The sequence below is a fragment of the Oncorhynchus nerka genome, linkage group LG12, assembly GCF_034236695.1.
Source record: "Oncorhynchus nerka isolate Pitt River linkage group LG12, Oner_Uvic_2.0, whole genome shotgun sequence".
Classification (NCBI taxonomy): domain Eukaryota; kingdom Metazoa; phylum Chordata; class Actinopteri; order Salmoniformes; family Salmonidae; genus Oncorhynchus; species Oncorhynchus nerka.
Window position 1 is genome coordinate 31,044,454 of NC_088407.1, and position 27,486 is coordinate 31,071,939.

Sequence of the window (27,486 nt, forward strand, 5' to 3'; positions counted from 1 at the left end):
ATGGATTGTGTATGTGTGCCTTACAAAGGGTGAATGGGAAAGGCACAATATTTAAGTACATTTCAACGGGGTATGGTAGTAGGTGCCAGGCGTACTGGTTTGTGTCAAGAACTGCAACACTGCTGGGTTTTTCCCACGCTCAACAGTTTCCCGTGTGTATCAAGAATGGTCCGCAAAGGACATCCAGCCAACTTGACACAACTGTGGGAAGCATTGGAGTCTACATGGGCCAGCATCCCTATGGAACAATTTCAACACCTTGTAGAGGCCATACCCAGATAAATTGAGGCTGTTCTGAGGGCAAAAGAGGTAGGGGGCAGGGGTACAACTCAATATGAGGAAGGTGTTTTTAGTGTTTTGTACACTCAAGCAGTATCAGCCTCTCTCCAAAGGGGAGTCCAGCAAGCAGCCCATGTATTAAAAAAACATTGGAAGATTTTGGTTTTTGGACAATACACAAAAGACAACTTAACATTTCACAGACATGGATCCATTAAACTGGACACGGCAACGGCTGGGACTTAATACCCAACCTTCAACATAAAGTAAAAAGATGAAGAAAGTCTAGACAAAAACACCAACTCAGACATACATTTCAATAAACATTTATGGGGTGTGCAACTCAATATCAGAAAGGTGTTCCTAATTTTTTGTATACTCAGTATAATTATTTAGACAAATTAACTTAGTGTATTACATTTAGTCAAAATCTATTTGTTCCCATATTCCAAGCTAGCAATTACTACCTCAAGCTTGTGACTACAAACTTGTTGGATGCATTTGCAGTTTGCTTTGGTTGTTTCGGTTTGTTGTACACAATAGAAATGAATAGTAAATCATGTATGGTGTCATTTTTGGAGTCACTTTTATTTTAAATAAGAATAGAATGTCTCTAAACATGTCTACATAAATTAAGGTAATTCATGAATGAATCGTGAATAATGATGAGTGAGAGTTACTCGGCACAAACACAACCAAAACAAACTGCAAATGCATCCAACAAGTTTATTGAGTCACAAGCATGATGTAGTCATCGCGTGCTAGGAATGTGGGACCAAACACTAAACCTTTGACTAAATGTAATACACTAAGTGAATTTGTCCAAATACTTAAGACACCTTCAAATGGGGGACTAGATACATAAAGTGCTTTAATATCTAAACGGTAAAAGAGATTACTGAATTTAAAAAAATCAATCAATCAACACACAATACCCCATAATTAATTGGAGTCCACCTATGGTAAATTCAATTGATTGGACATGATTTGGGAAGACACACACCTGTCTATATACAGTTGAAGTTGGAAGTTTATATACGCTTAGGTTGGAGTAATTAAAACTCGTTTTTCAACCACTCAACAAATTTCTTGTTAACAAACTATAGTTTTGGCATGTCGGTTAGGACATCTACTTTGTGCATGACACAAGTAATTTTTCCAACAATTGTTTACAGACAGATTATTTCACTGTATCATAATTCCAGTGGGTCAAAAGATTACATACACTAAATTGACTGTGCCTTTAAACAGATTGGGAAATTCCAGAAAATGATGTCATGGCTTTAGAAGCTGCTGATAGGCTAATTGACATCATTTGAGTCAATTGGAGGTGCACCTGTGGATGTACAAGGCCTACCTTCAAACTCAGTGCCTCTTTGCTTGACAACATTGGAAAATCTAAAGAAATCAGCCAAGACGTCAGAAAACAGAAAAAAAATTGCAGAACACCACAAGTCTGGTTCATCCTTGGGAGCAATTTCCAAACGCCTGAAGGTACCACGTTAATCTGTACAAACAATAGTACGCAAGTATAAGCACCATGGGACCACGCAGCTGTCATACCACTCAGGAAGGAGACGCGTTCTGTCTCCTAGAGATGAAGGAACTTTGGTGCGAAAAGTGCAACTCATTACCAGAACAGCAAAGGACCTTGTGAAGATGCTGGAGGAATCAGGTACAAAAGTATCTATATCCACAGTAAAAAGAGTCCTATATTGACATAACCTGAAAGGCCACTCAGCAAGGAAGAAGCTACTGCTCCAAAACCGCCATAAAAAAGCCAGACTACGGTTTGCAACTGCACATGGGGACAAAGATCATACTTTTTGGAGAAATGTCCTCTGGTCTGATGAAACACATATAGAACAGTTTGGCCATAATGATCATCCTTATGTTTGGAGGAAAAAGGGGGAGGCTGCAAGCCGAAGAACACCATCCCAACCGTGACGCAAGGGGGTGGCAGCATCATGTTGTGGGGCTGCTTTGCTGTAGGAGGGACTGGTGCACTTCACAAAATAGATGGCTCCATGAGGAAGGAAAATGATGTGGATACATTAAGGACAACAAAGTCAAGGTATTGGAGTGGCCATCACAAAGCCCTGACCTCAATCCTATAGAACATGTGTGGGCAGACCTGAAAAGGTGTGTGTGTGAGCAAGGAGGCCTACAAACCTGACTCAGTTACACCAGCTCTGTCAGGATAAATGGGCCAAAATTCACCCAACTTATTGTGGGAAGCTTGATGGAAGGCTACCCCGAAACGCTTGACCCAAGTTAAACAATTTAAAGCCAACGCTACCAAATACTAATTGAGTGCATGTCAAATTCTGACCCACTGGGAATGTAACGAAAGAAATCAAATCTGAAATAAATGCTTCTCTACTATTACTGACATTTCACATTCTTAAAATAAAGTGGTGATCCTAACTGACCTAAGATGGGGCATTTTTTTACAATGATTAAATGTCAGGAATTGTGAAAAACAGAGTTTAAATGTATTTGACTAAGGTGTATGTAAACTTCCGACTTCAACTGTAAGGTCCCACAGTTGACAGTGCATGTCAGAGCAAAAACCAAGCCATGAGGTCTAAGGAATGCTCCTTAGAGCTACGAGACAGGATTGTGTCGAGGCACAAAAAAGGCTACCAAAACATTTCTGCAGCATTGAAGATTCCCAAGAACACAGTAGCCTCCATCATTCTTAAATGGAAGAAGTTTGGAACCACCAAGACTCTTCCTAGAGCTGGCCGCCCGACCGAATTGGGGGAGAAGGGCCTCTGACAGAACTCCAGAGTTCCTCTGTGGAGATGGGAGAAACTTCCAGAAGGACAACCATCTCTGCAGCACTACACCAATCAGGCCTTTATGGTAGAGTGGCCAGAGGGAAGCCACTCCTCAGTAAGACGCACATGACAGCCCCCTTGGAGTTTGCCAAAAGGCACCTAAAGACTCTCAAACGATGAGAAACAAGATTCCCTGGTCTGATGAAACCAAGATTGAACTCTTTGGCCTGAATGCCAAGCATCGCATCTGGAGGAAACCTGGCACCATCCGTACGGTGAAGCATGGTGGTGACAGCATCATGCTTTGGGGATGTTTTTCAGTAGCAGGGACTGGGAGACTAGTCAGCATCGAAGGAAAGATGAACAGAAAGTACAGAGAGATCCTTGATGAAAACCTGCTCCAGAGCGCTCAGGGCCTCATACTGGGGCGAAGAATCAGCTTCCAGCAGGACAACAACCCTAAGCACACAGCCAAGACAACGCAGGACTGGCTTTGGGACAAGTCTCTGAATGTCCTTGAGTGGGCCAGCCAGAGCCCGGACTTGAACCCGATCTAACATCTCTGGAGAGACCTGAAAATGGCTGTACAGCGACGCTCCCCATCCAACCTGATACAGCTTGAGAGCTCCCCATCCAACCTGATACAGAAGAATGGGAGAAACTAGTGGTTAGAGTGTTGGACTAGTAACCGGAAGGTTGCAAGTTCAAACCCCCGAGCTGACAAGGTACAAATCTGTCGTTCTGCCCCTGAACAGGCAGTTAACCCACTGTTCCTAAACCGTCATTGAAAATAAGAATTTGTTCTTAACTGACTTGCCTAGTTAAATAAAGGGTTTAAAAAAAGAAAATACAGGTGTGCCAAGCTTATAGTGTCATACCCAAGAAGACTCAAGACTATCAAAGTACTGAGTAAAGTGTCTGAATACTTATGTAAATTTAATATTTAATATTTTTAATTTGCAAAAAATTCTAAAAAAAGTTTTTGCTTTGTCATTATGGGGTATTGTATATAGATTTAGGGGGGGGGTTAATTGAATACATTTTTGAATATGGCTGTAACATAATGTGGACAGTGAAAGAAAAAAAAGAAAAAAATACAAGAAGTCAAGGGGTCTGAATACTTTCCGAATGGAATGATACAGAGTGTGTGAGCGCTGGTGACATTCTGTACTATCGCCTAATATAAAACATTTGATCTCAAATCCAAAATGCTGGAGTAGAGCCAAATGTAAAGTTTTAGCTTCACTGTCCAATTAAATAGGTAGGGGAGTGTACATGTGCAGGAGAAGAGACATAACAGCAAGATGTCATATTGACCCAGAAAAATGTCAGAGGAGGAGGTGTGTCAGCTAGCAAAGAGAGTCCACCCTTGTTCCTGCACTCGCACTAGGCCAAACATCTACGTTTTTTCTCCAAATGCAAATCATGTATCTTCCCAGAGGCCAGCGCTCACACAAAGTTTGGTTTTGGGTTGTTGAGATTAAAGCAGTGGTTCCCAAATGGTTTCGCCTCGCGACCCAATATCTGAAAAGTATTTTTAATGCTATATTGATAGAAGTAGCAATTATATGACAAAGGAAAATAGGAAATAATTACATTTTGCCCATATTCTTCATTAAGAACATTAATAAGATCACTATTTTGAGACCATCAAATTGACCAAATCCGCTAAATAGCGCTGCTAATAGCATAAAAGAATGCCATTTAAATTATTGAATCACTTTCTACCTGGGTTTAGTTATTTAAATTCAGACGGGATTATTTCTCAACCCCAAAAAATATATTTTTTAAAATTCCCCAGACACCTGGAGCCATTCAAAACCTCACAACCCAACAGTAGAGAATCACTGGATTAAAGGATACCAAACGTTGCTCATCAAACAAGGCTGATTCTCTTGCCTGTATTCTCGACTCACTTCAACTAGGTCCACCAACAGAGCTTGTTTGGAGGGCTGTCTTTCGCCTGTTTATCATGACTTGTTGCTGAGGACCACAAAGCAGCCAGAGCCTTTCATTCTCTCCCTGTATCTCTCTTTGCTCTCCTCCTCGTTTGATTTGACGTGTGTTTGTCACGCATCAGCTGTGACCTTTTTGAATTTTGGTTGAGTGGCTCAATGTTGTGCATTTTCATTCACACACAACTTGTCATACACTTCACTGGCTAGAGTAATGTAAAAATGAAATGGACACTGATGGTATTAACATGGAAGGAGAAACTGTGTTCACTGTAAAAGGCTTTTCATACAGCAATCAGATTTCAGCATGGTCACTTGGTTTGGAGGAAGATAAGAAAAACACATGTTTAATGTGTCACAGTTAATGTGGCCAATAGGGAATTCATGTATCATGCAAATTTCACATCAAAATGCATACTGTAATTGTATTTAATTTGTCAATTAAATATGATCAAATTGTCTTAATTGGGATTTACCACCAAGGATCATTAGTGTCATGTTTCCACTATAATTTCTCCTACACATTCCTCTTATATTTCCCTGGACTAGTGATTGCAAATGACCTTTCCTATTAAGGTCATTAGTTAGAATTCCCAAGTGTGGTACTGCCTTATAGAATGACTGTAAATAGCCTAAACCTAGTTTCTATGGGTAGAAAAAAAATAGGTTAACCAATTAAGTAGTAAGAGTAAGGAGGCCTAGATGAAAGTATAGAGAGTGGGGGGTGGGGGGGTGACACACGCCATATGAACACTGGGGGGGGGGTGCGTGGTTTGTGCTTTATCTCTGTCATAATCTACCATAATCTGTCCTCTACTGTAGATTAATTTAAAGATTGCAGAGCACCATGCATTTACACAGCAGAGGGGAGCTGCACAGCGAGAGAAATCACAATAGTCTGAGCAAGCTCTTTAAAAACAAATGTATTACGGCACACGCTACCCTTCAGGGTCCATTGCAATGTACTGAATCTTTGCTTTCTGTGATCTCCCTTTCTTATTACGTCTAATTCTAGGGGCATATTTGTTTTTCAGAGAAATCGCATTGACAGGTAGTAATAATCCACTGTGACAATCATGTGTGCCATTTCAAATACTGGTATATTTTAATAATTTCCATTTTTTTTTTTCATAAGGGGACCACACCAGTGAACTGGTTAGGTGATATGTCAGGATATCTATCTACTGAGCTTGAGGAAATAGATGAAGTCACAAATGATGCAAATATTGTTTTTCATTTCCTGCCAGCATGTTTCTGCATAGATCCCTCTAGTTGGGGGTGAGATTAATTTCCAATTGGCAGCTCAATTTTAAACATGCAGACTACCACCCACCTCCCCCTATATAGCCAATCTATCAAGCCTAACCCGGTGGTTCATGCATATATACCATATCACATAAAGGGCTGGCAAGCAACTGTCAGAGATGGCATGATTGAATTGTTCCGTTGCACTGTCACCAGAGAGGCTATTACTTCAAATTAGCATACAAATTCAAACCAGGACAGATGGATTTGTCACATTCCAGTCGCCATCTTCCTGTGAGATTGGCTGCTCTTGTGCTGCGTGATGGAGATAAGACACCTGTCTGGGCTCGTATTGGGAGGAAAGTGTGGTGCAGGATGGTAGGGGGCTAGATGGGTTAGATGGTGGAAACCCCCTCCCAAACTGATGAGGCCTCCATCCATCGCCCCATGGGTGGTCCAGAGATGCAGTCGTTCCCATACAAAGTGGTGATTTGTGTGCCGGTTGGCTAGCCATTTCCTCGTCCTTTTGTCTCAGAATTTGTGGTTTTGGTAAGTTATGTTCGCAGACCACTGTTGAATGGTCCCTTGTGTTGTCCTCTGTCACATTCAAAGGGGGGCACATCAGCAAAGGCTGAGAATGACCATGTCAGCAGGTGGGGGTTGGGTGAACAGTGATGATCTGAGGTTACTCTGGTTCAGGCAATCTCCTTCCTCGACATAATAATGTATCCATGGCCTTTTATCACCCAGGACTAAAGGTTCCTCTAAAATAGAATGCATTTGCTGAAATTATACAACTCCTTTATACTGAAGCATGAGATTACTAAACTTCAATCATGACTGCTTAGGCATAAAAGAATGGCTTTTAAAAATGGGGAAATATCAGCTAGTATGTGGACAGTCCATGTTGTAAACTATTTAAGTACAATTAAGACACAGAGGACATTATGTTTACATAACACACATTTCACCATGCCACTGAAATTAACTGTACTACACACCATTGTCTTCCGACAGATGGAGACACTAACGCAGCAAACGTTGTCAGTGCAGACGGCCGTCGTAATTCCAAAGGATATATGGTGGATGGGTCTAAAGAAGGACATTTTGTTAAATATATGTTATGCTTTCACTGTGTGTCATTAGCCACTCACTAATAACATAACCCCCCCCCAAAAAAAGGAGTGATTTTTCTTTTGTAATTATGTATGACAGAATGGGTGGATTGGAAATATTGAGCACGACAATATCCCAATCAGCTCAAACCTATGGGTTTTCCGTTGGCTTCAGTTAGGGGTGCTAATCTCCCTGGCACCATCTCGTGGTTACATTCATGTTCCTGTGCAAAAAGGAGTCGATTTAAAAACTTGGGCTGAAAAACTTGCCTCCCAACAGTCTGGAAATATAAAATAAACATACTAATCTCCTGACTTTGCATACTGCACAAACCATAGCCTTAATACTCCCTCAGTAGTATAGGGTGCCACATTCCCCTCCTCCCTCTCCTCTCGCTACTAAAGACCGCTCTGAAAACACTTAAACTTCCCCTCCCCACTTGGCTGACTTGCCTTTGAAACTTCAATCAGGGGGCAAATGCTAAGTTAAGGGTCGCTTTTGAAGTTCGTCTTCCTCAGTCGTGTCTCTTAGCATAAGACTCAACACTTCTCAGGCACACGGGTGAGATATATTACGCCATAGGTGGAGAAAAAAATGATTTGGTCCTCATGTAAGACTAATGGATCATCACGGAGCTAAAAACAAAAAAGACCCCTTGGGTGCCGTGGCAAACTGCGTTCTCGCCCACGTAGTCAGCTGCAGAAACATGAACCATGCTGCTGCAAATGCTTCAGTTTTTGCCCAGCAACACAGGGGCAGCCATTTTTAAAAGAAATGGACATAAAGTACCTGCAATGGCAGAGGTGTCCCAGACACAGGCTGCCATTCAGGTGAGATGAACTGGACCCTTCATAGCCTAACTGAGAATATACAATGAGGTAGAGAAAGAGGGGAAAAAAGAGAAATGTCACAACAGGGAAAAACCAACAGAATTCACCCGCAACGGTCAGAGTGCATAAAGCACCATATATTAGGGAATAAGCACTACATCTCTAAATCTCACAGCCATTGACATTTTTCTTAAGGCATGATCTACCATAGAGGGACTAAAACACCAGAGTTCATATAACTGTCAGGAGGCTTTAACTCTGAATAATATAGAGATTTTATGGCCAGCTGAAACTGCCTTGGACACACACTGCGAAACCCGCTCAACCCAAAGCAGCCACGAGGAGAGCCTTGAGGGGTGGAAGGACCCAAGATGCTCCACCAGTTGGGCTAGTCTTCTTTGGGACCTGGGCTGACCTGAGCCTGGGGAACAGCCCTGTCTTCAAGGCTCTCATCTCTAAGGAGTCCTGCGTCCAATTTCCTGTGGCTTCACGCACCGCCTCACACAGCGATGATGTGTTTCATTTGGGCTGCTGACCCATCGGATGACAGGGGAGCTCTCTAAGAAACTTCTCCAGGGCTCATCAAACTTTCTTGGCTATAGAATCAAATAAATATTACATTCCTTTGTTCAAAGTTTGATAAGAACTAGCTGTCCAATCCCAATGACAAATTAGGAAGTGGACTGAAGAACGTTTAGAATGTTATTGGGTCCTGTTTCAAATTATTATGCAGCCTCATCAGTGGCTTGACAAAAGCTTGAGCGATTTTATGCAACTATAGTCCCTACCACTCCAACAGATGCAGGCAAAGAGATTTCCACATCTTTTTAACCCTCAAACGTTTGTAATTAACTCATCTATGATTATTTTGACTAAAAGTGATATCTGGAATTTTCCTGAAATGTGCAGACTTCAAGTTATTGGCTGATATACACTGAACAAAAATATTTTTTTAAACGCAACATGTTAAGCATTGGTCCCATGTTTCATGAGCTGAAATAAAAGATTCCAGAAATGTTCCATATGCACAAAAAGCTTATTTCTCTCAAATTTCTGTGCACAAATTTGTTTACATCCCTGTTAGTGAGCATTTCTCCTTTGCCAAGATAATCCATCCACCTGACAGGTGTAGCATATAATAAAAGGCCATTCTAAAATATGCAGTTTTGTCAAATCCCACAGACATCTCAAGTTGAGGGAGTGCACAATTGGCATGCTGACTGCAGGAATGTCCACCAGAGCTGTTGCCAGAGAATTGAAGGTTCATTTCATTACCATAAGCCACCTCCAACGTAGTTTCAGAGAATTTAACAGTACGTCCAACCGGCCTCACAACCGCAGACCACATGTATGGTGTCGTGTGGGCGAGTGGTTTGCTGACGTCAACATTGTGAACAGAGTGCTCCATGGTGGCGGTGGGGTTATGGTATGAGCAGGCAGATGCTACGGACAACAGATACTGAGACGAGATCCTGAGGCCCATTGTCGTGCCATTCATCCGCCTCCATCAACTCATGTTACAGCATGAAAATGCACGGCCCCATGTTGCAAGGATCTGTACACAATTCCTGGAAGCTGAAAATGTCATAGTTCTTTCATGGCCTGCATACTCACCAGAAATGTCACCCATTGCGCATGTTTGGGATGCTCTGGATCGACGTGCACGACAGCGTTTTCCAGCTCCAGCTAATATCCAGCAACTTCACACAGCCATTGAAGAGCAGTGGAACAACATTCCGCAATCAACAGCCTGATCAACTCTATGCGAAGGAGATATGTCGTGCTAAATGAGGCAAATGGTGGTCACACCAGATACAGACTGGTTTTCTGACCAAAAAGTATGTGGACATCTGCTCGTAGAACATCTCATTCCAAAATCATGGGCAATATGGAGTTGTTCCCCCCCTTTGCTGCTATAACAGCCTCTACTCTTCTGGGAAGGCTTTTCACTAGATGTTGGAACACTGATGCAGGGACTTCCTTCCATTCAGCCACGAGCATTAGTGAGGTCGTGCACTGATGTTGGGCAAATAGGCCTGGCTCGCAGTCTGCGTTCCAATTCATCCCAATGGAGTTTGATGGGGTTGAGGTCAGGGCTCTGTGCAGGCCAATGAAGGCCTTCCCCAAACTGTTGCCACAAAGTTGGAATAACAGAATCGTCTAGAATGTCATTGTATGCTGTAGCGTTAAGATTTCCCAATCTGCCAAACTCAGATTCGTCCGTTTTGTACTGCCATATGGTGAAGCATGATTCATCACCCCAGAGAACGCTTTTCCAGAGTCCAATGGCGGCGAGCTTTACGCCTCTCCAGCCGCGCTTGGCATTGCGCATGGTGATCGTAGGCTTGTGTGCAGAAACCCCATGAAGCTCCCGACGAACAGTTCTTATGCTGACGCTGCTTCCAGAGGCCGTTTGGAACCTGGTAGTGAGTGTTGCAACTGAGGACAGATGATTTTTATGCGCTACATGCTTCATCACTCAGCAGTCCCATTCTGTGAGCTTGTGTGGCCTACCACTTCGTGGCTGAGCCGTTGTTGCTCCTAGTAGTTTCCACTTCGCACTTGCAGTTGACCGGAGCAGCTTTAGCATGGCAGAAAATGTGACAAACTGACTTGTTGGAAAGGTGGCATCCTACGACGGTGCCATGTAGAAAGTCAGAGCTCTTCAGTAAGGCCATTCTACTGCCAATGTTTTTCTATGGAGATTGCATAGCTGGATGAAGGATGATCAATTTAATAGACCTGTCAGCTATGGGCGTGGCTGAAATAACCAAATCCACTAATTTGAAGGTATGTCCACATACACTATATATACAAAAGTATCTGTGACCAACAGATGCATATCTGTATTCCCAGTCATGTGAAATCCATAGATTAGGACCTAATTTATTTATTTAAATTGACTGCTTTCCTTATATGAACTCTTTGAAATTATTGCATGGGGCGGCAGGGTAGCCTAGTGGTTAGAGTGTTGGACTAGTAACTGGAAGGTTGCAAGTTCAAACCCCCGAGCTGACGGGATACAAATCTGTCGTTCTGCCCCTGAACAGGCAGTTAACCCACTATGCCGTCATTGAAAATAATAATTTGTTCTTAACTGACTTGCCTAGTTAAATAAAGGTTAAAAAAAAAATGTTTTAAAGTTGCATTTATATTTTTGTTCAGTATGCAGAGTACATATCTATATGCACAAAAAAATAACTAATTGACTTCCAAGGCCAAGCTTGAAAAGCCAAAAAAAATGCCAAGACCTTCATTACAAATTATTACAGTTTATTCATGTTATTTAAAATGGATGACCAGGTGATTTCCCAGTCTGCACACCACTATAATCTCACATTTGTTCACACAAGGGGATCTCCCTTGTGTCCATTAACATACATTAAAGGCCCTATGCATCTGTTTTTATATCAATATCAAACCTTTCTTGTTAAATAAGTACCTTACTGTGATAGTTTTCAATTAAAATGGTCAAAAAGAAAGCAATTTCTCAAGCAAGAACTTAGCTTGGACTGTCTGGAAGTGGTCTGAGTGGCGAGGGGAAAACGGAAAACTAGCTGTTATTGGCAGAGGTTTGGAACTCTTTCTTATTGGTCTATCAACTAATTTACAAAAGTCCATCCAATCAAAACAGACTGAAATGTCAGGCTCTTTTCAAACAGCTCTTACACTAAAAGGGCATTATCATTTTCACAGTATTATTCCAACCTCAAAAACAATATATAAAACACAAGACAATCACGTTTTTAACATTTCAACCTATTGAGCCCCTCCCCCTAACATAACACCAAAGTCTGGTAGCTATACAAGCAAGACGGTGGGTGCTAAACCGTCCACGCTGGTATTTTTCCTTAAATTGAAGTCAAAGTTGGTTCAATGAATTAGCATGGAATGTCTCTACCTAAGTACATTTCAGTAAGAGTTCACACTTTCTAAAAAGGAATGTCAACATCTACATAAATGGTCATGCTTTACCATGGTCAATGGCAGTAACTGTGTTGACCGCTAACTCTTACCCAGATCGGCCGCAGTGCCAACCACCTGTTAATCACAAATGACTACAGGTGGTCAAAATAAGGAAGACCCAAACAAAAAGTATGAAAATAATACATTATGAACCAATGAGAAGAAAAGGCTTTTGAAGAAAATGAAGAGTGCTCAGATAAAGAGTTCAGATGCCCTTAGTGCTGGTGGTGATGGTATTGTTCTCATACACACTTGTGTTAGTACTGAGAGTATTCCTTGGTTGAGAGTTTAGCTACGATGCGCTCCAACTGTCTCTTGGCTTCACAGTTGGGGAAGTTTCCCATCTCATAGTACTGCGGGGCGATTTTCACCAGCCTGGGAAAGGACACAAATAAACAGTCATGAAATGTGTCTGGATTGGGGTGTGTGTGTGTGTGTATTTGAGAAATAGAAGGAAGGCTTTCTCTCCCAGGTACAGAGAGAGAGAGAGAGAGAGAGAGAGAGAGAGAGAGATCGGTGCAGACATGTAAACCAACAACGCGCACAGTCCCACAAACACATAAGGAGCGGGCTGACTGCTTTTTTTACACACGCCACTCACATTCTCACCAGTCTAGAAGGAAACATGAACACTAGAAGCTGTAGTCTCTCTCTCTGGAATATGGATCTAGGAGCAGGCGGGTTTGACTGCAGGCAAGCACATTCACAGACGCCTAGAAGAATCTAGGTGAGGACCGACTATAGTCAGGAGCACACGCACTAGACAAGATGGACCTGGGGCTAGGCAGGCAGTGAGCTTACCACTCTGGTTTGATGTCGGTGCAGGTGCGGATGTAGTTTTTGGTGGTCAGCACAAACTCATTGTACATCACCCACTCCGGCTTGTGGTCCAGCACAGTGGAGGGGTGCAGCTGGACCACCTGGTTGTCCTTCACAGTCAGGTAGTGGCCTGTACGCTCCAAATGGGCTACCTGTCAATCACATACAGAGACAGTAGGCTAGATAGTAGCTGCACTGGGCACTTGTTCACACAAGACTAACTACATTTCAAGAGGGCTTCCATTGACATTTATTAACAAAATCTCACTAATGCATACAGTATCAACTAATTTAAAGTCTATACACGAGGGATATGCATCTTTCTCTTTCAAGACGATTTGATGTGTATCTAGATACATGGGCTCCAATACGATACAGAAACAATACGTTTTAGTTTGAAATGATTTGGTGCGATTCGGTTTGATTAGAGGAATGAATCGATGCGGTTCGGTGGGATACGGTTCGATGCTCTTAACATCTGTTGCATAAACACATTCATTTTCCATTTTCAATTCAAATCTGCTGAGCTGACTTGTGTGTCTAAATTATGTACAATATATGTCTATGGTGTATGTAGTCACCTGAGCCACTGTCAGATTGGGGGACAATGTATGATTTTCTCTTTTGATCTGAATTAAACATGTTTTAGCTAGTAATGTATCAAATAATTAGCTATGGCAATGAATAAATAGCACAACTTTGGATTTCACCCCGTCTCAAAACGAATGGTTTTGGTCGTTATGTAATTATCAACTTGACCCTGTATATCTAAAACTGACCATATACACAGATTATTTAAAGCAAAACAACCAAAACTATTGCTGATGGGGAACCTGAACAATCGTTAAAAAAAATCCAATATAAGCCCCGATCAGCAGGTATAGACTATAGCCAGATGAAAGTTGTCTCCGGTAGCTTACTTTTATTCCGGTAAAACACATTTTTCAACGGCACAATAACCTATCAAATTACATTGGTTTTCACTCAACTAATAAAGCCTAATATTGTGCAAGCCAGTTTACAAGCGTTTGAATGCTGAAGGTGCCGCGCAAAAGTGCAAGATCAGGAATAGTCCGCCTACATCTTGTTGGTCTGCGCACGAGGCAGCACAGTGAGCAGTTTGACTCGGCTACTGATATTGCCTGGGGTGTTTCAGCATGAAAAATGACTTGTAGATCAATGACGTTGGACACAGTTACATGCTTAGTTTGACACTGATGAAGAGGACGTATCAGTCGTCACAAAAGAGTAGGTATTTTCAGAAGGTAGAAAAAAGTCATATGAGCAAAACGTTTTAGTGAACCGGCGATTCATAACGTTTGAATCTATTTTCTGACCGATGCATGCAACATTTGGATCGGTTTGAGGTCCCACAGACCGATGCACTCAAATCTTAAACATTTGATCCAGGGACCAATAGTTTAGTTATAGTTTTTTTTACCATCTATAATCCCTGCAGCCGAATCGGCCTATTCAGGTATGAACTAGACTGACCCCTTGGAATGTAGTGTACATCTTAAAGTACAATGAACACAATCAATTACACAGAAAAAGGGAAGAAGAGGCAGCTCTGGGCTTTAGGCGTTTTAACTTCAGCAGAATTTGCCAAGTTAAGGAGGGCGGTTCATTTTTGGTTTCCGTTCGAGGTACTTCAATATGCAGACGATGGCTGCTGTGATTAACGAGGCCAATCAATCAGTCTCAATAAAGACCTCTCCAAACAAAGATGTGCGCTCAAACGCCTCTGAACTGCAATATGAGCTACAAATGTGTCTTTGCGATAAAAGGTTAATGTTGACAAATATTGTTATATTAACGGCGTAATTCAACTTGTCAGGTCCCTTGTTTTCAGGTTCCCCCAGAAATGGACTTTCAACAAAATGTCATTTATTTTCCCTTAGCAGGCAGCAAATTGCCTTGAATTCTTATTATGTGTTTAACTGGTAGTGCCTGTGTGCGCACACTTAGGGGAGGCGATCCATTACAATAAGCATCTTGACGTGTTGTGTTTTAAGCAACAGTGTAAACACCTGTTAACTAAACAGACATGGTGAGTATCGAGAAAACACCACCAAGGTGAAGCACAAAAGCAGCGCTGCATCTTACTTCAGTCTTAAAGGGGCAATCTGCAGTTGCTACAAAGAATTTAACTTCTGTCTCGTGAGTTTAGTTCAACTGTCATACCCCATCAGAACCCAAAATATAAGCTTGTTTTACGCCAATGTTTGTTAAAGTAAATGTAAAACTATAGCCTCAAAACATGGTTAAAACTATCATTTTTAGATCAGTCCTTGCATCCATAGCTCTGTGTATGAATTTGAGAGCGGTTACATTTCTCCAGCCCCATCCCTCAGCTTTTTACTGAAACAGAGGCGTGGAGTACGCTTTGTTATTGTTTCAACTGTTGATTGCTACTTTAAGGGATGGCATTAGTTTGACAAGCTAACAAGCTTATATTGAAGATGGGTTATCTAACCATAAGTCAGTGGTACAGTGCTATTTTCCAATTTCAAAACATTGACTAGGGTTAACTGACTCATTCACATACTCTACTCTGGCCTGTGACATTTTTGGAACATGTACAAGGGACTAGCCAACTACCCAAAGGTCAAAACCAAGTGCTGTGTTGTTGGGGGACAATATGGCGCCATAGAGCATGACAACACATTCCGAGACAGAACCCTCTGGGCCCTTCCTTTCTCTGTTTGGCCAGTGAGCACTGACCTGCATGAAGAATCCTGTGACCAGCGCTCTGCGAATGTTGATGTAGTAGTCTCTGCTGGTGAACTCTGTGCTGCGGCGGGGCAGGCTGAAGCGGTCCATGATCCGGGACAGCTGCTGGCGCACGTTGTCGGCCGACATCAGCGACCTGTAGTTCACAAAGTTGTCGTAGCACCACTGTGTCGACTCATGGTCTGTGAGAGGTAAGATATAGATTTACAATGCCTTCAGAAAGTATTCACACCCCTTAATTTTTCCATATTTTGTTGTGTTAAAGCCCGAATTTTAAACTAAAGTAAAACTACAAAACATTTGACAAAGAAATTAACTTTTTGTCCTGAATACAAAGCGTTATGATTGGGGCATATCCAACACAACACATGAGTAGCACTTCATATTTTCAAGCATGGTGAAGGCTGCATCATGTTATGGGTATGCTTGTCATCTGCAAGGACTAGGGAGTTTATGATAGAAATAAATGGAATAGAGCTAAGCAGAGGCAAAATTCTACAGGAAAACCTGTTTCATTCTGCTTTCCAACAAACATTGAGAGACAAATTCACCTTTTAGCAGGACAACACCTTAGCACACAAGGCCAAATATACACGGGACCTGCTTACCAAGACAACATTTAATGTTCCTAGTTACAGTTTTGACTTAAAATTGTCTTGAAAATCTCTGGCAAGCAATGATTACCTACCAATTTGACAAGAGCTTGAATATTTTTTTAAAGAATAATGTGCAAATGTTGTACAATCCAGGGGTGCAAAGCTCTTAAGACTTACCCAGAAAGAGTCACAGCTGTCATTGCTGCCAAATGTGATTCTAACATGTTCAGACTCAGGGGGTTGAATACTTATGGAATCAAGATAGTGTTTTATCTTTCACAAACATTTTGTGTAGATCGTTGACAAAAAGGCACTGTATGTTAGGTGACATTAAGGTTGGCTTACCGGACACAGATTAAGCCTAGTCCTGAATTCTAATAAAGCATGCTCAATGGACATTCTGTGGGACACGTACTCTGTTTGAAGGCGTGGTAGACATTGAGGAGGGTCAGGTGGTCTCCGTCAATGTGGGCGAAACGCATCTTGGACTCGTCGGCCGCCTTCCTAGCCTCCGTGGGTCGTACGAAGCACTGTGGGACTAAACAAGGTTGGTATGGGCCCCAACACAGCCGCCCATAGGGATGAGTTAAGCAATTCCCACAGAGAAGAACAAGGCCTCGGGTCAGAGAGGCCAGAGAGAGCACTTCACGGGGCAAAGCATTGCCACAGGTGCGTGTCGGAAGAAGGGGGTGAAGGGGGGTGGGAGAAGGCAAAGGAGGGTTGGCTTTCTTCTGCTTTGCGCAGGATTGAGGTTAGATGTTTTACGAGCTGCATACTGTAAGACCTAACCTCAGCCAGGGTATGAGAGGGGCATAGAAAGGGGCTCCAACCCCCAAAATAGTATCTTTACTCAAACTGTTTGGGTAAAGGGCATTTATGAGGCTAGCCTGCATCTGACTCAAACTCTTTAAGCGGTGGTGCAGAGGGACACCAAAGAAAGTGTCCTCTTAACCACTCAATCTTTGCCTGAGCACTTTAGAGGGAAACCCATGGTCTTGCATCCACGCGGAAAAGCACTTGTACATCAAAAGGCTGCATCAAACACCTCCCGCCTTCCCAAAACTTGTTGTGAACAGCCTAACGTTAAAACATGCTCCATCGTGGGCTTAACGGGTGAAAGCTGAGTGTTTATCGATTCGAATCCCTACACTTGGTTGCCTGGGCGATGCGAGGCCTAGTATCCACTGCTGACTCGGTAATGAACTCAGCAGAAAACCGGGTTCCTTGACACACCAGTTATAGATGTGCAGCCTGTCCAAACAGCTAGTTAAATTCCCTTTCCCTCTGTTCAAAAGCATCGGATTCATCTCAATGAGCAGCACTCTGCTTTGGCAAGCCTAAAGTGCAATTACTGCCGCAGCACATTGGTGCTGCTCAGACTATAAACTCATTAATTTACTGTAGACACGCATTTTTCCTGCCTGACAAATATTAACTGACTGACACCACCAACTCCTTCTGCTCTACTCTTTCTTCCTCACTGTGTTCAATGGGGTCGTGTGCAAAGTTAAGGCCCATTAGAGATTAAATTTGCTATCAGCCGCAAGTCAAATCACATTCATCAACATCGTTATTGAAATTCACAGTTGCAGAGATGGAGTTCAGATTACACCCCCTATACACAGCTCTTTTTAGAACTCCATCAGTACTAGAGTGATGTCATTGCTACAATGACAGAGGCATGGTTTTATGTTCTTTCCCGGACAAATATGTTTTTCTAACGAACCAGGTGTGAAATGCTCGGACCAGCTCTAGACACCAGACAAACAAATCTAATGTCAACAACTGCATTTCAAAGGCTAGATAGAGTAGGGTCTTCATGTTGTGTCTGCAGACACAATCACATTAAAGTCTTGAGTTTCAGGAGAAGTTCATGACTTTTTTATTTTACTTAACTAGGCAAGTTCATGACTTTAAACATGTCATCTAATTATCTCCAAAAAACTGTCTGGTGAAATAGACTAAACAAGAAAGGGGTCAAGTGTGAAGGGATCATTGTCTGGACAACTAAGATGAAAAAAAATTGCAGATGCAGGGCACTGAATCCATCTTTTGTGGAGGATGAAGGGCAAATTTGTCAAGAACATACAACTTTCACAGGAAAATTAGTGTGCACAATAATGACGGTGGCTTGTGATGGGCATACCACACTTTTCTCCCTGAGTATTACCTGACAGCATGGCTGTGATGGACAGGATCTCATTGGAGCAGTTGAACTCGCAGGAGGCAATCACCATCTTGGCTAGCTGCGGGTCTAGGGGGAACTCGGCCATCATGGAGCCTAGCTCCGTCAAGTCGCCGTCATCGTTGAGCGCCGCCACGTAGTTGAGCAGCTCCAGGGCCCGCATCAGGGTTTCCGGTGCTAGAGGGAGACGAGAGAGGGAGACGAGGGTAAGAAAATATTTGTACTATTGTCAACCGCTGCCATCTTGGACCAGGTTTTTCACACAAAAATTTGATTTTATATCAAATGAGAGTAACCTGGATAAATAAGGTTTAAATAAAGAAAGGTTTAAATAAGAAATTGAAGAGAAGCACAGGAAGCGCAAGGGATGGCATAGGAGGAAAGTGAAAAAAGAAACCGCAGAGGAAGATGGAAAGAACACAAGGGGAGATTAAAACAAGCACCTCTATATGTGATGGCCGGTTACCCCGAACGGAAACTTTAATGGTGGAGGGGAGGCTCATTTTTCATCTTCTGCTCCGCTGATTCAAACCAACTCTAATGCAATTACAGGGGAACCCTTCACTTAATGCATCAAAACAGGGCTCCCACGTTTGGTTAAAAGATTTTCCCCAAGATGCAATTATTGACCTTCGGCTCGGGAAAACTGAAGCCTAATGACCAGTTGCATGTCAACTGAAAATTAGCTTCGGCTTCAGCTGAGGGCCATGTTGTTCACTTTAATTTCTCTCAAATAAGGAATTTAAAAAAGCCTTTTTCAAAATACAAGCAGGTATTTTCTTATGACGAACAAATTGATTTGGGGCATCAAACCTACTTTTGTTATAGAAAAGTGAGATCTAGCCACATTACTTTATCAATGGCTTGTGGCAGATGCACTCCTTTTGGAGGAAAATCTGATTTTGCAGTATCTGTAACATGATGCACAAGTGTGGAAATGCAATCTATACATGATGCACCTCATCAGAAATAAACTATTGACCACCTCAATACATGAGAATCCAATATATTAACCAAGGGCCAAATCAATGGGACTAAAGGCTGAAAGGTACATTAAACTCACATTGGCTTTGAAATGTACTACTCTGCAAATGTCAAGAGGCAAATGAATCCCACCTAAGGCTGGTCCTTCCTGTAAATCGCTACTGATTTCTCTGGGACTTTATGTGATTTGGTGAGCCGCTTCACGCCACTGCCACTGTTCTTATTGAGCGTGGAGCGAGGCAGGTTGACAGAGAAATAGACTGGCCGCTCGTGTGCTCCCTGGTTACAGGGTGGAAACCAAGGTTCTCCATTAAGATTCAGGCCTAACTCAAATGCAACACAAACTAAAAGCCAATGGCCTCCATGCCTGGGTTCTTTGGTTAACCTTAAAATATATGGACCTCTCCAATCCTTGCCCACTCCAAGGTATCACCCTGCCTGCACCGTTTCATTCCATACAGCCACAGAAGAGAGCAGCAGCTCAATGACAGTGTCCCCACTTGCCTTAATGACAGCAGCACAAACCCAAGTCGTGATTAAATCCTTTTAATGTGCCCAAATTGATGATAAATTAAAACAAATGGCTGACGGGACTCATCCCCCCCACCATCATAGTAGCAGAGGTTTTCAATCGTCTCAAGGAAGCATTCCATCCCTCAAGCCTTTAGAGGAGATGACATTTTATTCATTGGGTTGTCTGGCCTCATCAGTCAGATGACGGTGTGTGGACAATCCAAATGGCTACAGGCTAAGGCAGAGGTTCCCAAACCTTTTTTGGTCCGCAACCCCATTTGTGATCCCATTTTTTTTTGCAGCCCAATATTTACTTTTTTAATTGGGGCTATGCCAGTCTATTACAAATTGGGACTAGCGCTCTGGCCTGGCGCTTAGAGCGTTGGGCCAGTATTTCAGAGTTTCTCTCACGACCCCATTTTTTTCAAAATCAGGCGACGCCTAGTTTGGGAAACGCTGGGCTAAGGAGCAAAACATGTTCTAATCATGCCCCTCTACCTGGAGACCCACATCCATTGCGCTCTTTAACCAGTTCCAGAGATCCACTTGGCTGAACCCAAAACTCTGGCATAGCCATCCTGGGAGTGGTTCTTCTGCACCGCATGTCAAATTGACCTGTGCGCCGGCGAGATACAAAGACTTTTCTTGGACGAGAAGCTTTGAAGTGCGTTGGAGCGAGGGCACAGCATACTCCGGCTATTCATCTTTCTAGTCCAATCAGTTCGTGTTCCCGGGGCGCTAAGCAGCTAGTTAGACGGACCCAGTGCCTCCACTGACAGCGTGTAGAACTTCCAGGGACAGCCTTTTTTTCTAAGTGGATGAATAAGGTAATCATTCCTTCCCCTCATTCCCAGTTAGACTAAATGGACAAGGCTTGAGTGGACCAGGCGGGGGGCTAACCCTTAAGTGCTAGGAGACGTATAGTTGTGGGAGAGAACTGAAGGGGGTGGGTGGCGGAGGTTGGGGGAATAGGTCAGTCACGTTTCACCGGCGGAATATAAAGAGAAGGCAATAGCCAAGGTGATACCGGGGCTATTGATGTAACCAATTTCATTCTCAAAATGGTGTTTGGCGCCGTGGATGGGGAGAGATGGGTTTAATCTCGGAGGTGAGATGAAAACTGTATTAAGGTGGTGGGGGGTCTGGGGTTGAGGCTATGGACAGAGAGTCCGAGGGGGGTGGGGGGCAGTTCTCCTTGGGGAGAGTAAGAACACACGCATGGTGAGTTGGCTCCGGGGCTGCTGGGAAGAGAGGTAAGTGACATTGGGACGAGACAAGGCACCTCTTGTGTGTTTTGGCCAGGCTCCAGCCCAGTGCAGATGAACAGGGGGAATAGGGGGTGCCTGGAGAAGCGACAGCCCAAACACACATCGACTGACCAGCCAAACTACTCCTCCCTAGTCACTACACCATGTCCACCCACAGCGGATAGAAACAGACTTGTTTTGACAGTGCAGTTTAACTACCTATTCCGGCAAAGGAGCAAAGAACCACAAGGTCCAATGTGGCCATTATGCTCAACTTCCAAGACAGAACAATTATTTTAGACTCTACAAACACTCCACATTTTCTCTTTTTCATTTTTCTAAGCTCATAGCTGACCCAGATTGGGTGTCATACATCAAACATTTTCAGTTCAACAAAAATATTTTTGTGGACCTGAGATGTACCCGTCCATGTCTATTCATTAGCCCTTAACAGATGATTATGTGATTGAAATGAGACAGAAATTCACCATGGTGTTATCTATCAAAACCCAAACTTTACAACTTGAGGCCCTATTCAATCAATCTCCGTAACTGGGTTTCCAGGATAAGTCAAGAACATTAATCTCTTTTAAGTAAAAAAAAAGAAGTAATGTTTGGCTATGTGATTTACACTGTGAAACAAAGAAAAACTCAGCAGCATATACAATCACACTGTGTACACACACTGTGCAGAAATAAATTAATTTAGCCTTGACTGAGATTGACTGAATACGTCCCCTAGTAACACAAAAACAAGATATTAACACAACAAAAATATCTATCCCTTTTGTCAAAATGCAATAAAAGAGTTCTTACCTGGTGGGTCCATGAAGTCGAAATGGACCAAGTCATCGATACCTAGCTTCTTGAGCTGCAGCACGACCGAACCCAGGTTGGACCTCAAAATCTCTGGATACGTGTTGTCCTGTGACAGAAGAAAGGGAAACCGGAGGAGACGGTTTCAAATCAGAGCGTCTGCTAAATGACTTAAATGTAAATGTAAAACAAATTAGTAAGGGTGCCGATTATCTCGTTACACGCACTTGTACGTCAACGTGAACAGAAAATAGAAGTCTAGGGCCGCTTGAAGGGCTATTTAACTTGTTTTAAAATGCCCTCTGCCAGTCGGTGTGACGTGAAAGAATTACCCTGTTAAAAGTGGAGGACTGGGTCTTTCACGTGTTCATTTGTCACGGGGGGGGGGGTCCGTGTCACTGGCGCAGGTTATTAAAAAGGGCTGTGGGTGATTGGTGGGGAATCCAGCTGTCAGAGTGAATAGGGCTGAATAAGGAATAGGAGACTTGTATTCTAAGTGGAAATACTGGATAGCTGGGAAATGGAGATGTTTATTTTCAGTGTACAGGTATAATTAAGCCTCATATGCCTTTTCTCTGTATAGTCTAGAGGTACGAGTGCACTTATAAGAATCACGGATACAAGTAAGCAATGAACGACGATGCTCTGTACACTCTCTGGAAATAATGTAAGATGTAGGTATCTCGACCTGGGGACATTAGCATTCCTAAGCAGCTTCAAATAATCAAATCGGTTATAGACAATTAATCTGGGACTAATATAATTCTTATAGCAGTACCACTACTAACCTGCATCTCGGTCTTGTAGGCCTTCTCTGTGTAGAGGCGGAAGCACTTCCCTGGGCGTGTCCTCCCGGCGCGCCCCGCCCTCTGCTGGGCCGAGGCTTTGCTGATGGCCGTCACCAGGAGGGACTCCACTCTGATACGAGGGTTATACACCTGGAAGGAACAGCAAGGGGGACAGGTGAGGTATTGAGAGGATTCAAATCACTCTTTTCACAAACACAGGTACACAATCATTTACAAAAGGGATGAGGCATAGGGGGCATCATTGTTGAGAAATAGACCAGCATTTATATGCAGGTTACAGGGGGAAATTGAGTTTCACACATACACAAGAGGCACTAACACACATATTCCCAAATCACATACACACACAAGCACAAACACACATGCACACACAATCCAACCGGGAAAATATATCATCTCTGATTGAGCCACGTGTATGACTTGGCTCTGGGCTAGAGAAATGTCAGAGGAATAAATAACAGGCTTTTCCATCTCTGCCGCTGTCAGGTGCAGCGCTGCTCTGTTTATCTGGGGATTTTCAGGCAACAGAGGCAGATGATCGGAGAAGATTAGGCTAAGGAGGGGTGGATGGGGGTGACGCAGGGGAGGAAGGACAGTGGCAAACCTTTTGCTTGGCAAATCCGGGATCAATTACAAACACCACACCGTCAATGGTCAGGGATGTCTCAGCGATGTTTGTCGAAACCACGACCTGCGGAAATTAGTACAGCTGGGTTTAGAGTCAGTCGTTAGGGAGGAGTTGTGGGAAAGGGAGAGTAACATGGGTCGAGGCCCTGTAATGGAATGGCACTATTCAATCACTCACTCACTCATTCCGGTATTTGGTCATTTGATAGGTTAATAATTCAGTCATTCACATATTCATGAATTCTCAATTTTGACACAGAGTCTAGTCATAAGGTGTTGAATATGTGAGGGAAATTATAAGGTCATAGGTCAAAACCTACTGCCATTGGGGGAGGTCAAAATATCTTGAGATACTTGAGATACTTACATACTTGAGGTATGAGAGCGAGACGGAGCAAATGTTTTAATAAAGGGAAAAATTACCAATAGTTCATTTGTGGCCCCATACAAATCCCCCTTTAGTGGAGACACTGCTCAACACTCAAGTCACTACACTTCTACAGCGAGCACGCATCAACATCTGAATGAATTAAGTTCTACAGACACTTCCATGGCCCATCGCAGACACACTGTCTAATAGGACCCAACAGGGGAGTACTGCAACAGTTGTTGCAATCAAGTCGAATGAGGCGTCTGCAAACTGCAGCGGGCTGCCTCGCCGCTGAGTGTCCCTTCCACATGTATTACCACTGCTCTTTTTGGAGGGGGTGCCGCTGTCAGCTCGCAGCACGCTACCAGTCTCCACAAGATGTCATCTTCTCTCTTACAAAAAGCTCCTCCCACAGGTCTTCAAAATTACAACAAATAATTGATGTAATAGTTCCTTTTCCAGCGGGTGGCCTGCATTTAAAATGCAGTTCTTTCAGAATCACTGTGTACGTTGACGTTCATCCTCCGAGATTATAGTCTGGCAAGACTGGAGGAATTTGTTTTAGATTCAAATGAAAGTTGCGGTGAAAAAAATGAAAGGAAATCAAATTCTGACTTGCTTTCTGAGTAATGGAGCCTGTCGCCTTCAACAAACAAAGCAACACGCGGATGTTTCATGCGCCCCAAGGTGCAGGCGTCGTGTGGCAGCAAGAGAGCGCCCACCAAATTAAAATCACTCACTCCGGCAATCAGAGATGTGCTCAAAACCCACCTCGAAATAGAAGCGAAGTTGCATTAAAATTAATAAGCTCGGAGGATTGCGGCAATTATGTTTAGAGTCACAAAAAATGAGTCACGGCAAAATGAGGCTCTAAACTAGAGCAGGTGATGAGAACAGAGATTTGTTTTCAACTGCTTCAAAGCCAAGGAGGGGGTTTTCTTTTCCTATGATTCCCCATTTCCAAGTATAATGTTAGAAATATTACAGCTGGGTTTCTTTAGGAGAAATTCCTCCGAGGTAACACATAGTAATACTTAGAAGAAGCAGAGGGGAGACGAGGAGGAAAAAAAGCCCACTCCTCAGCTGTCAGAAGGGTGCGTCGGTTGATCAAAGCATCAGGGCCCGGCTGCAACATTTATTTTCCCTAAAATGTAATAGGGTGCAGACAAATACTGCGTAAGGGAGGGGAGAGAAGGAAGAGAAATAACAAATGAAAAGCCGTTTGGGTTGTGGTATCAACGCAAACGGGGAAGCTGCTGTGGAGTTGCACGTTTCCCAGTCCCAGATCTTTTTCTATTACAATTATCCCCTATAGCAAGGCTGTCTATGAGCAATGACAGCTGAATCGGAGCACCGAAATCAAATGAGTCACATCACCCTATGGGTCTCTCTCTGTCAGCGTTTACACAAACAGGAGAGGAGGGGAGGAAGGCATATCTGCAGCTGCTCTCACGCGAGCCTTGACCGCCGCTGGGGGGGTGTTCCCGTTATGTAACGATAGAGCCTGATTGGCCCCAGAACCCTTCGAACTATGTAGTGCACCATGGCACTGGAGACTGGAGTCAGACAGGCAGAAACCTGCTGTACTGGGAACTTCCACTCCCACTCCAATGTCTCAGCATAATGTAGGGGGGTGGGGTGGTAATAAAATTGCTTCATTGTATATTCTGTGCACTGCCACTTCTTTCATATGGAAAAGTAATACCAGTTCAACTACAAGCACAGGAAAGATGCTAATAATGAAAGTTGCCCATTTACATTAAATCTCCAAAAGCATTGAACAGACACTTCCTTACAACGAATGACAGGCGTGAGAAACATTCTCCCAAGGAAAAAGACAGCATCACTTTCCTCTTACAAATCTGCCAATCATGTACTTAATTTGTTAGTGTACATGTGGCTTGTATGTGAATACATTTCGTTAATGCTTTCACATCTCTTGATCAAACATTTGCCGGTACAAAAATACTTATCATCCATCGATATGGGTCCAAAACAGATTCTGAGCACTTGCCGCCCATCCTGCGTAGCTCCGTTTCGTTTGGCTGTCTAAAGCTGTGAGCCTTAAAGGCTTTTCAAAATCCTACCTTTTAAGCGAGGATTTCTCTCCAGCCAGAGAATGCCTGACTGTTTAGTTATTAATGTCTTGGACATTTTTGGGGGGCCCAGCCCTTGGCCTTGTGTAATTCTGCCATTAGAAGTAGAAGCATTCTGCTTTCTATTCATGCTGAGGAGAGAGGCAGCAGCCAAAGACGACCCATTTTAAACCTGTCAGAAGGCAGCCTGGCCAAGCCAACGGTCACTTCGATTAGTTTACACCTCCCCCTCGGGAGGGATGTACATCTTGATCGGATTGAACACTAGAGGTGCATTGCAAGAATCAACGGTGGCAGGTATCACTTCACAATACGTCTGAGGGGATCTCTTTGAACTAAGAGGAATCAACCACCTTTTGAAACAAAATTACATGCTGACAACTAGAGCAAAACTGTAATTAAACCAAAGCCAATTGCTTGGCAAAGAGTTCAAGACATTAAGAACACCTAGCCATATTCAGTGACCCGTAGGTGTGGAGAAATTGCGTCTTCTTCGAGTCAATGACACAGCTGATAAGCAATCTTGAACAACGTTGGCTAGCCTAGCATGGACCGGCAGGTTGGGCCATCATCTCTGGAAAACAACAATGTCGGCCAACATTTCCCCAAAAGGAACGGGTGGCAAGGAGCACTTCATGTCCTCCTGTTCAAAGGGAGCTGTGAAAGGTTCAATGAGATGACTCCCACCAGTTTAGGCCAATGACCTGTACGTCAGCGAAGAGTAAGTCAGTGCTTTAGCAGCTGCCACAGTAGCTAGCCTGTCTCCTCACATTTCATAACCATATAGGAGAGCCTCTCATTGACTGCATTGATTCAGAATGCGTCTGGAGGCTGGGGCCTGTTACACAGAGAAGCACAGTGCGGCTCCTTCCTGTCTGTCTGTCAGCTGTATTGAGCGTTCCAGACTTTTCATCAGTAATATCATTAGAGCATCATCTCTGCGCATTATTTCTGGGTTATTAACCTGCAGGGGGTGAGCACTGTGGCTAACAGGGGCCATCTTTCACTCCAACCCTCTGGGAGGAACCGCCTGTTGAAAAATAAAACCTTCCCTTGATTGGTAAAAATGGAGGGCGCCTCGAACAATTTGGGCCCTGCCACATCAGTGACTTACTGGAATGGATCCCAGCGGGCGTGCGTCGCTGACTATTGAAGGGATATCCACACACGTGAGGATGATAGAAAACAAACCTAACGCTAAACAAGAGCCCATTTGTCAAAAGCGCATAATGATGATACTTTGAAAGGGAGAGGGGGGATTAAAGTCTTTGCTAGTAATCACAGTGAATTGAAGCTCCAACACTAAATCATTCAAATGTTCTAAAATGGGAGATCAGTGGCTTTTCTGGGGAGACATGACGGGCAAGCAAGTTATGTTAATGGAGGGAGTGCTTAATGCAGCCATTAGCATGCGGGACAGCAGAGGCCGGGAGCCTTAATTCTTTCATTGCCTCTCCTTGGACTTGCTTGGGTGACATCTCACCTCAGCTAAGGCTCAGCCACTGACGGCGTCAGAC

General features: G+C 43.3%; 1 protein-coding gene across 5 annotated transcripts in view; it reads right to left on the bottom strand.

The window, feature by feature from the left end:
* Nucleotides 1-11,464: 11,464 nt before the first annotated feature.
* Nucleotides 11,465-27,486, bottom strand: part of LOC115138092 (ATP-dependent RNA helicase DHX15) — a 34,018-nt gene continuing 17,996 nt past the window's right edge. For all 5 annotated transcript variants that reach the window (XM_029674562.2, XM_029674563.2, XM_029674561.2 and 2 more), the window contains 8 exons: nt 23,481-23,567; nt 22,856-23,005; nt 22,068-22,176; nt 18,493-18,684; nt 16,738-16,860; nt 15,718-15,908; nt 12,976-13,145; nt 11,465-12,549 (listed from right to left, as the gene is read on the bottom strand). In XM_029674562.2, coding sequence (XP_029530422.1) covers nt 12,432-12,549; nt 12,976-13,145; nt 15,718-15,908; nt 16,738-16,860; nt 18,493-18,684; nt 22,068-22,176; nt 22,856-23,005; nt 23,481-23,567 — 1,140 coding nt within the window. In that variant the 3' untranslated portion in view covers nt 11,465-12,431. The remainder of the gene's footprint in view (nt 12,550-12,975; nt 13,146-15,717; nt 15,909-16,737; nt 16,861-18,492; nt 18,685-22,067; nt 22,177-22,855; nt 23,006-23,480; nt 23,568-27,486) is intronic.